The sequence below is a fragment of the Antechinus flavipes genome, chromosome 4 (assembly GCF_016432865.1).
Source record: "Antechinus flavipes isolate AdamAnt ecotype Samford, QLD, Australia chromosome 4, AdamAnt_v2, whole genome shotgun sequence".
Classification (NCBI taxonomy): domain Eukaryota; kingdom Metazoa; phylum Chordata; class Mammalia; order Dasyuromorphia; family Dasyuridae; genus Antechinus; species Antechinus flavipes.
The window spans coordinates 195,180,016-195,193,953 of NC_067401.1; the positions used below are offsets into that span (position 1 = coordinate 195,180,016).

The 13,938-nt window shown below is 32.8% G+C and overlaps 1 protein-coding gene across 2 annotated transcripts in view; it reads left to right on the forward strand.

Moving 5' to 3' along the window:
• Window positions 1-13,938, forward strand: part of MAPK14 (mitogen-activated protein kinase 14) — an 87,100-nt gene that overhangs the window by 64,747 nt on the left and 8,415 nt on the right. For both annotated transcript variants that reach the window (XM_051996524.1, XM_051996523.1), the window contains exons 4-8: window positions 210-321; window positions 745-774; window positions 1,047-1,094; window positions 4,821-4,935; window positions 5,500-5,571. In XM_051996524.1, coding sequence (XP_051852484.1) covers window positions 210-321; window positions 745-774; window positions 1,047-1,094; window positions 4,821-4,935; window positions 5,500-5,571 — 377 coding nt within the window. The remainder of the gene's footprint in view (window positions 1-209; window positions 322-744; window positions 775-1,046; window positions 1,095-4,820; window positions 4,936-5,499; window positions 5,572-13,938) is intronic.

The following is a 13,938-nucleotide window of genomic DNA, read 5'->3' on the forward strand; positions in this document are numbered from 1 at the left end:
AGTGAATATTACATGGAGCCAGTTTTAAAAGTGACTCCATCATGAGTGGTAAGCATAGAGTGGTGATGATTGTACATAATTATTAATGGTAGATTTCATCAGGTTACCTTATGTTCTTTTTCTTATTGAGTGAAATGTAGTAAAAACCATTCAGGCCTCAGAGTCTTGGGGATTCTGAATATTGTATAACTCTCCTTTGTAATTTCTAGGTATCTGGTGACACATCTCATGGGGGCGGATCTGAACAATATTGTGAAATGTCAAAAACTCACTGATGACCATGTACAATTCCTTATCTACCAGATTCTCCGGGGCTTAAAGGTAGTGTTTTCAGCACCAGTGATAAATTTAAGGCGGTATTAGAATTATCTTAGAGGTGCATTTCAGTGATCATTGAATAGATACAGTATTCCCTTTGAGTTTAGTAGTTGGAACATTTTGATATCCTGTTGAGTTCCAAACTAAAACCATGTTTCAATTTTTAAGGTCTACATCATGAAAATGCCTAAATTAGGTGGCTATAGAATCCAGAGATATTTAATACATTGTAATAGGAAATTTACTATTTTCTATTACAATTTTTAGGCCCAGTATTTAATAATTGCAATTCTATTTTCAAGAAGATGTGGTGCAAATAAATTCTGAATTATAGACTCTGTATATTTTGTACTGTACAAAATAATTATATTTTCATAGAGTAGGTATTTTTCTTGGTTGACATATCTTTTTTCTTTTCCCCTATAGTATATTCATTCAGCTGATATTATACACAGAGTAAGTATTTTAACTGACTCTTATTTCCTTTGATTAAATATAATGGGAGTGGAGGGATTAGCCAGGTTCTTTATCAGAACATAGTGCCATTTCTGTAGATCTTGAATTACTATCTGGAACTAGCAACTGACTATAAGATGAAGTTTATCTTATTCTATCTAATAAGTTACAGTAAAAATGAAAGATTAATAGTGACTAGGTTCCCATTTATAAATTTGGACAAGATATTTTTACTGAAACATAAAGATAATCTGTTCATTGTTTATTTCTAGGACCTGAAACCTAGTAACTTAGCTGTGAATGAAGACTGTGAGCTTAAGGTAAGGTAAAAATTGTAGAATGGTTTGCTTTAACTTGTGACTGTATATTTCATCCATAAAGCAAAAATGTCTTGTAGAATAGATTACTGTGCTTAGCTTTTTTGTTTTTTTTTTTCTAAGAAGTTAAGGCTGGCCCCAAGAATATTAGTTCCAGAAAATTTTAGCATCACAGAATTTAATAAGCTTTAATAATAAAAATTATGCCAAATAGATTTTGTTATTGTTTTAAAAGAAAATATTTTAAGGAATTTTTAATTGCATTGACAAGAATGGTAGCATTTAATAGCAACATGAAATAGAGTAAGAAAATCATTTATCATGTCAGAGAGAAAGGAAGGTAGAAAAGGAGGGAGAGAATTTAGAACTCAAAACTTTTAAAATTAATGTTAATTGTTTTTACATACAATTGGGAGAAAATAAAATATAATTTTAAAAAAGATATCAAGAAAGGTTCCAAATATACCAAAATAGTTGTAATGACACTTTTTGTGGTATTGCAAAACCCCGGGGGAAAATGATGCCCATCAGTTAAGAAATTCTGATACATATATTTTTTTAATTCTGATATATAATTTGAATGAAATATTATTCATGACATAAGAAATGAAAATATGCAGAGTTCATAGAAAATTGGGGAAAAGTCTATAAATTGATATAGAGTAAAGCAAACTAAATCAGGTGAATAAAATATATAATGAATACAATAATGTAAAAACAAAACAAAACCTAAAGGCCACTGAATTCTGACTTGTTGATTTTTGAACTCTGAATTTTTTTCCCCCATACCTATTAGAAGGCAATTAAACTAGTCCAGGTAGGTGTTAGTGAAGGAATATAGACAAGAGGGGGACATATGCAAAAGATAATGCAGAGATAAGATGAATAGGACAGGGAATTGTGGGGAAATGATAAAAGAAGAGCTCATTAGGGGTCCTTTACTTCTTATTGATGTCCCTCAAAAATAATAGTAGAAATGAAACCATTTTGGTAGAAATTCTCACAATAAAATTAAAACTCAAAAGAAACAAAGTGAGAAAACCAAAGAATAGCTCAAATATATAGCGAATATATTAGAATAAAAGAAGGGGAGCAAGTGCAAAAAAAAAAATCTACAAAACTATCGTAAATAACATTAGAAGTGAAACAAAAAGTCCAGAGCAACATTGATTATATTAATTAATTGCATTAAACATATCACATTTTTAGATAATGGAGACCCTTGAGGAACTAACAAGAAGCAAAATTAGTACCCAGAGACTCATGAAAGGAATTAAAAGAACTGGTCTTTTACAAGTATGGGAAAAAATAGTTGTCAAAAATCACTGACTGCAATTCAAATACTATAGCAAAATACAAAATACACATAAAGTAATTTCACTGAAATCAATTTGGAAGCAATGCAGATGCAAGTGATAGATTTCAGAATGGATCAAATAGCAGAAATTTCAAGAGTGTTAACTTCCCAGAAAATATTAAACAAGAAAAGCATATGATAACTACACTTTAAGAAACTGTCATCAGGAATTTCCCAGAATTTTTTCTTTTACAAAAACAAAAAGTAGTGTCCAAATAAAATTTATAGGTCTCCAAGGAGAAACTCAAAATTCATCTCAACACCTTTAAATTTAGAATGATAGTGCCCAAAAAAATCCATGCACCAAAATGAAATCAATATAAATCATCAGAACTTTTTACAGCATGCAAGAAATAACCAAAAATGTTGGATTATAATATGAATGAAATTTTAAATTATTTTCTTTGATCCTAAAATCAGTTTTCCATTAAATGTAAAAGTTGAATATTTACAAATCAAAATACTGTCAAGGTGAAAAGCAACATATTTCAAAAGCCTTTGGAACTGGGCTGAAGGAGATCAATCAGTAAACATTTGTTAAACTACTATGTTCCAGACAATTGTGCTAAGCACTGGGAATACAAAGAAAATCAAATGCTTATACATTCCTATTCATAATCTAATGGGGGGAGACAACATGCAAATAACTATATACAAATGTGCCATGTACAGGATAAATAGGAGGAAATCAATAGGAGGAAGGCACTAGAATTAAAGGGGGATGGTAGGATTTTAATTTGATTTGGAGCCAGTAGGTAGAGATGGGAAGAAGATAATTCCAGGCATGGGGGAAACAAGCAATGAAAATGGAGTCAATAGATAGAGAGTCTCATAAGAAAAGCAGCAAGGAAACCAGTTTTATTATATCACATGAGTACTTAAAAGGGCATAAAGTATTAAAGAAGTAATTGAAGATAAGAGTAGAGATGACAGAGAAGACGGTGTGAAGAAAAAGAGAAGATGGAATGGGATCGCTTATTCAAGTAGAGGGGCTTGCCTTTGAAAGAAGTCTCTTATTTGAGGCGAGGGAAGGCAGAGATGGTAGCAGAAGACATCTGTGAGATGTGAATTGATTCTTAGCTATTTTACATGCATTTACAAAGAATTGAAAAATGTGTACTAAAATAAATTATTCAAATACTGAATAAATTGAAGCATATTTTTGTAGTGAAGTGATGTCATTTAAAAATAAAAATTGAAAAAATTTTAATGGGAAGATACAAAATGATTAAACACAAGGAAGTAGAATTAAAAGATCAACATTCATACTGAGTATTTTTAAATGACAGCAACAAAACTATTGAATATATAATTCATGTTTACATAATTCTGTAAGGTACAGAATGCTTTCCTTAACAGTCCTGTAAAGTAGTAGTATAAATTTTAGCTCCTTTTGGAGTTGAGAAAACCAAGGCTTGCAGTGAGGTATAATGTCTTTTTCTTGATCATTTAGCAGGTTTTGGAAATGGGAGGAATACCAAGAGAAGAGAGTTCAGAAGAAGACTCAGTGCAAAAAATTGATGTTTTATTAAATATAATACTTACTTTTACCAAAATGCAAATAACCAATATTTTATGGTTTCTCACATAATATAATCTCTTCTGTCAATAACTTAGTTGTTTGTTTGTTTTTAATGGTAGGACTTAGCATATAATTGAATGTAAAGGTGAGAGAAGGAAAAGAATAAATATTTCCTAAGTGCTTACTATGTACCAGGTACTATACCAAGCACTAAGAAAAAGCAAAATAAATGAATGAATGAATGAATGAATGAATGAATGAAGCCCCTGGCCTCAGGAAGATTATATTTTAATGAATGGAGACATAGGTATATCCAGTATACCTAGAGTAAATTGAAAGTAAACTAAAGGGGAAAAACCTCTTCCAAGAAAATAGAATTTGAGCTGAACTCTTGCAAGAAGCCAGAGGAAAAAGCTAAGAAAGTAGAGATCAGAGAGAACATTCCAGGCATGGGGGATAGGCAATGCAAAGACATAGCAAGCAGATTAGCAGTAAGATTTTAAGCAATTGAGACTAAACAGTGATGATACTGACAGCCAACTACATTTAAAAATAATAGTTTTGGAAGAAAGATCTTAAGTTTGGTTTTGGACCTGTGGGGATGTGACTCTGAATCTTATGGCAAAGATCAGTGCTGGAGATGTGGATTTGGAAGTCATTTGTGTGGAGATCATAGCTAAAGCTATGGAAATAAATTGGATTGCCAAAGAATAGTTTCTGGAGAAGGCCAAAGACATAAACTTGAGGAACACCTACCATAAATTGTCAGAAGTGACAAGAGGCCATCCTGGGAAATTGTGAAAGAGCATTTGGAGAAGTTCAGGACAATACCAGCTCTTCTTTTCTTCAGATCCTAGATTTTGGACTGGCCCGGCACACAGATGATGAAATGACAGGCTATGTGGCCACTAGGTGGTACAGGGCTCCTGAAATCATGCTGAACTGGATGCATTACAACCAAACAGGTATTTCCTGTTGTTCATTGTTTAGTGCATTATTGAAGTATTTTAAAAAAACAACTCGCCACTTCCAAACTTCCTTTTTTCCTGTCTTAATTTTTGAAGGTCTATATATAATAGCAATCTGGTTTTCATAACCATCGTTCAAACTATTGTTTTGTCCTTTTGAGATTAATTTATTGAAACTTCAAGTAACATCTCTTTTGAATATTTCTTCTTGTAAATAAAAGATCCCTTTAGTATTTAGACAGATCCTTTTAATGGCAGAATCTGTCATCCCGCCATTAAAAGTTTCTTGATGCTTTAAGAGCATTATATCATTTCCACCTTACATATAGATTTTGATAAATTCTACCATCTATAAAAGGAGCAAGTTTACAATAATACCTTAGGAATCTTGGTATAATCCAATAAATATGATTTTTTCATGTAAATTAAATGTGTCTATGTAGCAAATATTTAAGATACTTGAGGTTATTTAAAATGTTCAGTCTTGAATTGTTTAGTTCATTAGTTGCCAAGTATGCTTTTAGGTGCATTTTTGTTTTTCTCTCATTTGTTTTTGCCTAGTTGATATTTGGTCAGTGGGATGCATAATGGCAGAGCTGTTGACTGGACGGACACTGTTTCCGGGTACAGACCGTATCCTTTAAGAAGTTTTGTTTGTTTTCTCTCAGCCTAAATGAGAATATATATCCTTGTATTCCATCCCCAGGAATGGCTCCCAGTTGTATTTGTATTCTAGATTTACTTTATGAGATCCCTATTCTTATTGTTTTTCTTTGCCAAGAAAAAGGCTATAGGTCACTTTTTAAAATGAGATGGGGAAAAAAATTCTCGTAAATTGAGTTTCTCATTGTACCTATCTTACTACAACAGAGCTGAATGAGTTTAGAGTTTATACTCTAAGACCCTATCCCCATGATAGTCTTAGGCTGGGGTATTGCAGATATTAATTAAGCATTGATAAACTAGGGAGTTTTTGCCTCTCTGATTGAAATGGTAAGCCTATGTTTGTTGCTCTACTGATACATCGGGTGACTCTTTTTAATAAAATCAAGGAATGATAAGATCACTTATCTCTCATGTGCCTCTCTTTATCAAAATTATCTAATTTTTTTATTGATTCAGGTCACAATAAGGCAACTAGGTGGCACAGTGGAATGAGCCTGGAGACAAGAAGACCTAAATTCAAATCCAGCCCCAGACATTTACTAAATGCTATGTGATCCTGGGCAGGTCATTTATAACCTCTGTTTACCCCAGTTTCCTCAACTGTAAAATGCAGTTGATAACATCTACCTCCCAGGGCTGTTATGTAGATCAGATGAGACAGTATTTATAAAATGTTTAGTGTGATATCTGGCACATAGCAGGAACTTAATAAATGCTTATTTTCTTCCATCTAGTGGATATAGTTTAAAGTTTATCCAAACAACCTTAACCTTCCTTTTCTGCTAGATTCGTTTGACCATTTCATTAAATAGCAATGTTACTAGATGGTGATTTGTTTAAAATTCTGCTCAGTTCCAAAGTTGTCGCTCTGAAAGATGGAATTACAGAGCAAAATGGGGGTTGCGAAGGATAAGAGATTATCTGTAGATTTCATTTGCTTATGTATGCCATAATTGGTTTTTGGTGGAGGGTTACATTTGTCCCAGAGCTGTCCAGTCATCCTACAGGTTCAGAAGCTCCAATGCTCATTCACTTGAGGATAACCAAGCAGGTCCTGGGAAAAACCTAGCAATATACTAGTTAAATTTAAGTAAGATTGACCTAGAAACTAGGATGCCAATTTTTAAACTTATTATTGGGAATATGTCTCTATAGTAACTGTATATATTCAGAATACATCCTAATACTGTAACTTTACCAGATTAAAAATTATAACATTGTTTGGTGAGTATTTTGCCCCATAGTCTTTTAAATGATAATTCTCATAAGCTATAGAAATCCTTATGAGCTATCTTTCTTTAGTAGAAAAGATAATGTTCTAATAAACAGATTATTTGTGTCTTCTAAATAAAGCTGTCATATTTCCCAGAATAAGACTAGGTACCTGCTGACAAAAGTACATTACTCCTGACTCTTATTTTTTAAGTTTTATGATGATTTAATTTCTGGTGTTATCTCCTAATAGCTTTCTGGTCAATCCATGATCTCTTTCTTCAATGACTTTCTGTGATCCACCTTAGATTTGGACTTCTGTTTTCCCATTTACTATGAGTTTGTACTTAATGCCCTTTCAATCATTCTCTTCAGAAACACTTCCTGGGTACTGTTCTTGGCTCACTGCCTCCTTTTCTTGACACAAACACATCCTACTTCTCTTGCTTAAGACATATTGGCAAATATGTACTTAGATCCCATTTTTCCATCTGGAAAATGAGGGATTTAGACTAAATGAGCTGGGTGTAACTGACATAGTGGGTAGAGTACTGAAATCAAAAGTCAAGAAGACCCGAGTTTAAATGCAGCCTCAGATGCTTTGTGATCCTGGACAAGTCATTTCACTCTCTTTGCCTCTGTTTCCTCATCTGTAAAATGAGCTGGAAAAGGAAATGGAAAACCATTCTAGTATCTTTGATAAGAAGAGCCCAAATAGGGTCCTGGAGAATTGGAACAATAACAAAAGTATGAATATATCTATATGCATGCTTATATATTTATAACTAATAGTCTTCTAAAGATTAATCTACTCCTTTGTTTTGTTCCAAACCCATCACTAATAGTGAGAATTTTGTATCAAAATTCAAGGCAGGAGGAGGGTGAATTCCCCTTTCTGAATCCTTCTTATCATGTCTGTTTGTTCTATACATTGGGCTAGACCTGTTAACACTTATACTTAGAATTTTTAAGAATTTTTTTCTGTCACTATCAGAGATGAAGTGAGAACTGATTATAGATAGATATAAAAGACTTTAAAAGAATCCTTAATGATAGGGCTTTTTTTTTTTTAATTCATAAGAGCTATTTCTATTGACTAATCTATTTTTCAATTAAATATATCTGGATCATGTAATCAACTTCAAGTGTAACTTTTCCCTAATTTTCCATGCAATAATATTTTTCCTTGTGTGGTTGCCCTTTCTGTATTTGTATGTCTTCATATATGAATTCACAAAATAGCATCATCATTTTTAATCTTCTATTGTATAATTAAATTTGGCTTCTATTTCTCTATCTCTTGCCAAGTCTGAAAAAAAAACTTTTGTCAGCAGCCTTTCCTCACTGTTCTTTAGTTATATGATTTTGGCTAGAAAAAGATTTAAAATACATGATTTAACATGAGTATGCCATTTTTAATCCCTCTCTGTTCTTCTTCTTTCCTTCAAATTACAATAACTTTTACTATCTACCTTTGATAAAATTGCTTTTCTGCCCCTAAATATGTACTTGGGCAAATATGTCTAAGCTTTGGAAAACAAAAGGCTTTCGTATCTTTATATTATTGAAATATATCTCATCAGACTTACATGAATTGATGCTAAGTAAAATGAGCAGAACCAGGAGATCATTATATACTTCAACAAATATACTGTATGAAGATGTATTCTGATGGAAGTGGATTTCTTTGACAAAGAGACCTAACTCAGTTTCAGTTGATCAATGATGGACAGAAGCAGCTACACCCAAAGAAAGAACACTGGGAAATGAATGTAAACTATTTGCATTTTTGTTTTTCTTCCCGGGTTATTTTTACCTTCTGAATCCAGTTCTCCCTGTGCAACAAGAGAACTGTTCAGTTCTGCACACATATATTGTATCTAGGATATACTGCAACATATTTAACAGATATAGGACTGCTTGCCATCTAGGGGAGGGGGTAGAGAGAGGGAGGGGAAAAATCGGAACAGAAGTAAGTGCAAGGGATAATGTTGTAAAAAATTATCCTGGCATGGGCTCTGTCAATAAAAAGTGTTTTTTTTTTTTTTTTTTTAAAGAAGAAGAAATATATCTCATCATAAAAGCTAACTTTTAGAAAGTGCTTTTACATTCAACATACTCTTTTCTTTCTCTCATATTTAGCTAATGGTATCCATTTTGGAAGTGGTGGTTTTCATTTCTTTCCTGAATCATTTTTTTCCTCCCTTTAGAGTCACTGTCCTTCCAGGAAGTCTCTTGTTAATAATAGGTATGATCTTCTATAAGTGTTAAAGAGCTCTGCTTTTTAGAGCTAATTATATATTGTTGGCTTGGAATTCTCTGCTCTCTGTGGCTTTGCAAAGGCCTACCATTAAGCATTAAGACCTAGAGATGGTCTGCTATTTACAGAGAGACTAAGGTCAGTCATTAGAAGACACTAACAACTGAATTTTTAAATTTTATTTTACCATCAATCCAGTAATCTTGAAACAAGTTCAGAAATATGACCAGGGAAAGCCCCAAGTTTTTAAAACAGCCCTGTCTAGAAAGAATGTTTTTGATATTGGCTCAACTACTATATAAGCATTAGAATTATGGTTTGTCTGTCTGAGGTGGTTAGTCAGCACAGCCTTTACATGGTCTTATTTTCCTTTCCTAGGTGAATTTTCCTCCATCCTCTTAATTTTCCTTCTTTCCTTCAAAGGCTCCTCCTTTCTTCTGTTCTCTCCTTATTAGACAATGAAAAATTACAGAAGATGCTTAACTAGAAGCTATGATAGCCTGTTTGCCAATAACTATCCTACTGAGAATCACTTGTCTTTCAATTTAGCAAAATGTTTTAAGTACTGTACTTTTCTTGAGCATAAGGAACCATTTAAGGAACCACAAAGGCACCCCCAACAGAAAAGCCTAGAATTTGTAGATGGAAAATGACAAATGATCCAGTTTGGAAGTAAAAGTGTGGGTGGGGGAAATGATGTTGGGTAAAGTTGGAGAAGTAAGAGGGGGTTAGTTTATTATAGGGTCTTCGACAGTTATTAAAAAGTTGGAACCTTACCTGGGACTGTTGTAATTTATATGTAAGTATAATGTATTGTTATTTTATTGTTGCAGCATTCTTTGATACTTCAGTAGTTAACAATTAGTTGTACTCTAGAGATTATCACCAGTGGCCTGATTGACAATTTTGCCTAGGGGTGACCCTGCCCTGTCATTAAAAATCAGAATGATGGACTACTGATACCCACATAATTAATTAAAAGCAAGTTTTATTACTTTTTAACATTATTTTTTTTTTCAAGGAAAAAATCTGGTCTATAAACTTACTACAACATTAGAAATCATTATTTGCTGTTTCATAATCTATAATTTTTCTCTTAAGTTGTTGTGATGGGAGATGTTAGACTTAATAGTTTGGGTACACATCTTTATGATGACTGCTGCGAAGTGAATTTTTATAGCTTAAATTGTCCTCAGATAGCAAAACAATCATTTTGCAGAAAATGGATATATAAAGAACCAGTAGTTTTAGAAATTAGCCAGTAAAGAGCATTTGATGTATACTAATGTGCTCCAGTGGTTGTAGCTGTAATGAATTGTTAAGAATGTTTTGAAATAGCTTACCAGTAATCATTTGGGTTGCAGAAAACTGCAATGAAATTTTCTTTAACAGAATGGAAAATGTTTTCTTTCATTTTAAAACATTCTATTAAGTATTAGTTTACTTGAGGGTGATTCACCCTATAGAGAAAGGAAAAAAAAAAACAAAGCATTGACCAAGTCTATATCTGCATTGCTTGAAGTAGTCATTTGACCACTCAGAAAGCCTTGAACTCCTTAACTAACACAAGATTTGCCATTCCCTTTAAAATACCAGAATTGGGCGATATAAAAATGCCAGTCATCATAGGCTCCTAGGATTTAGAGCTAAATGATCATTTTACACATCATCCAGTTTAAACTCTTCATTTTGCAGAAGAGAAAGCTACTTTTCAGTACAACTGAAATCTATCTCCACCACTTTATTATACCTCAGAGTGTAGCTTCATTTTGGGGTTTCTCACGCCCATGTGATCCTGCATAGAAAAGCCTAATTATATCATTAGTTGTACTAAAAAGTAGCTAATCTCGTATATGTCTCATATGAAGACCTATTTTGTAATCTAATTTTTAAAAAACACCTCTCTTCCTCTCACTTTCACAAGTGATTTTAAAGTAGAACATTTGTTCTGCTTCCCTCTATTAGAGAATAGAAATTCAAAAGTTCTTGTTACAAATCCTTAGTTCTCACAACACAGATTTTGTACATTGATTTCAATGAATATATTATCTAAATCCAGCAATATTTCTGGGGATCATTTTCATAAGTACATTATTAAACCTCTTTTTTTTTTTTTTTTTTTGGAAAACTTAGTTTTCTTTCATAATTGAGCTAAAATTTTAAATTGTCAGCTATATAAACAGATGTCATAGAATTTCAAGGTGGACATCTTAGATCATATGAAAACAATTGCCAGCCTTTCCCTTCCACCCATAAACGATTTCCATCTCCCTTATAGGGCAAAAGTTAAAGTGATTTGCCCATGGTTAATCCAGTAACTAGTTGGGAGCAATATTGGAACTGAAACTTAGGTCTCCCAGTTCCTGAACTGTTTGCATATAAAATAGTAGTGATTCTGTAAAATACATACAAACTGACATTTTTATAAATTGATTCATATATTAAATGAAGAGAATAATGTAGCAGATTCTTTAATAATGCAAGTAATCATGACCTGATTTATCTGTTTTGTTGGTATCTCTCAGAAGCTCGTAATCTGGAATATCTGAATTTTTAAAAATATTTTGATGACACAAAGATGGATTTCCTTTATTGTATTTTATTATATTTTTAAAAGCATTATTCTGAAAAGAGATCCATTGGTTTAATCAAATTGCTAAAGAAAATGCATGACACAACAAACATTGTGCATTCCTGACTAACTGCTTTTCATTCTTTTTTTTCCTTTTCTTTAAAAAAAAAAAATTATTTATTAGAAGTAAATAAGTAAGTGTCTGAGGCCAGATTTGAATTCAGGTCTTCCTTATTCAGGGCCAGTGCTGTATCTTATGTGAACCCTAAACCAATTTATTCTCAGAATTGCTAAAACAAGCTCATCCTGTTCCTATTATCAAATCATAATCAGGTCAGTTCTCCCAAACTGTTCTGTTTGCATAGAATAATGTGAAATTAGAGTCCACAATAATCTGCCCACTCTATCTTCAACCTCTGAGACTGTCTTTGAGACAACTTTGATGGGAACTCAGTTTTTCCAGACTATCTTTAAAATAGTCTCAACATCTCAGTACATATCCTTGTCACTCTCTAGATCCTGTCTTTATTCCTCTTCCCTCTGAGTTATAAAAACCAGATCCCCCCAAAAGCAAATTGCTTAATCACCTAATTCTGCTTTGCTTTAATCAGGTTGATTAAGTCCATGAGCAATTTCACATAAATTAATCAAAATCACAAGCCTTTGTAACCTGTAGTAGATGTTTCTGTTATAATTGCTTTATGCTGTGAATTGAATCAATAGTATTTTATTGAACATCAGTAATGTTCTTTTATAAATCTATTTCATATTATCACTTCTGGTGCCTTTATTTTCACGTTATATCCACTGTGCCATCTTTGTGCCCTGTCTGTTTTTACTAAAAGTAAGATGTACTTGTGCCCCTTCCTTTCCTGAAGAAGTATGCTTTCTCATTTACACTTAGCGCCTAAACCTGGAGGTTTTTGTAAAGATTGGTTGGCATTCTGTAACTAAGCCTTAAAAATTTTAATCTTAAAAAGTATTGGATCTCAGTGAATACATACTGATTTGCCGAGCATTTCATAGAATACAGATTGTTTTCACTGAGAATTCTCTTCCTTTGGACTTTGGCTCATTATTAATCTATGGTAGGAAAAAACTTGAGACCAGATGGCAGTAATCTTATTTCTAAAGACATACACAAAGCAGTGATTTCTTAAAATTAAAATTAAAATTATCCACATACTGTTAGTGAGAACCAGAGTGATTTGAGTTTAAGGCATAGTTCTTAAAAAAGAAATCTAGCCAGTAAATCCTAAGATATCTTGGGGAATTTCAGTGTTTAAAAAAAAATGACATTCCTTTGGGCAGAGCAACCACAAATGAAGAAAGAAAAGAAGGAAGGAAAGAAAGAAGGAGCTGTGTTGTCCAGCTGACTGGTTCTAGTTGGATCCCCAATGGGCAGCTTTACTCAGGAAAATGGATGGTTGTTCTTCTCAAAGAGGACCATGGAGATCACATTGAAATACACATTCCAGTGTATATTACCATTTATCAGTGTATATTACCATTAATTAATTAAATTAAGTTTGGATATTGACATTGATTATTCTTTTACCAGCACCCCAAATCCTGTTCAGAGATCTAGCTACTGAAATGTTCATTGTACCTTGTTACTACTTGTACTTTGTTCTGTCAATAGTTATTTGTATAGACGTCAATTAAATGCTCAATACTTATATAGTGTTTATGAAAAAACCAAGTTCCAGCAACAGGTAAGAAGTATAGTTATTTCTTTATCATAAAAATTTTACTTTCTCTGATAGGGCAGCTAGGTGGCTCAGTGGATAGAACACTAGGTCTGGAGCCAGAAAGACCTGAGTCAGTGACCCTGACATATCACTTAACCCTGTTTACCTCACTTTCATCATCTGTGGGAAGAGCTGGAGAAGAAAATGATGCACTACTCTAGTATTTTTGCCAAGAAAATCCCAAATGGCTCACGAAGAGCTGGACACAACTGAAAGAACTGAACAGCAGCAACAAAAATCTAATGATATGTGAGACTAAATTTGGAATATTTATTTTAATTCAAGCTGAGATATTTATATTTTTATCAAGAGAGTAATTTTACAAGATATTTTTCTGCTCCCTTTTTCATTTTCTTTTATATACAAAGCTGATAAGCTAAATCCATATTAAGTGTTCTAGCCAATCCAGATTAATTTGGTGTGGTTGGAGACTATAGTAGGAAGTATTGACTGCTAGGAGGTGAATGTTTTTTTTTTTTAATCTTAAGGTTTATGAATATGAATTTTGCCAAGAATTCTGCCTCTTTAGACTTAATGAA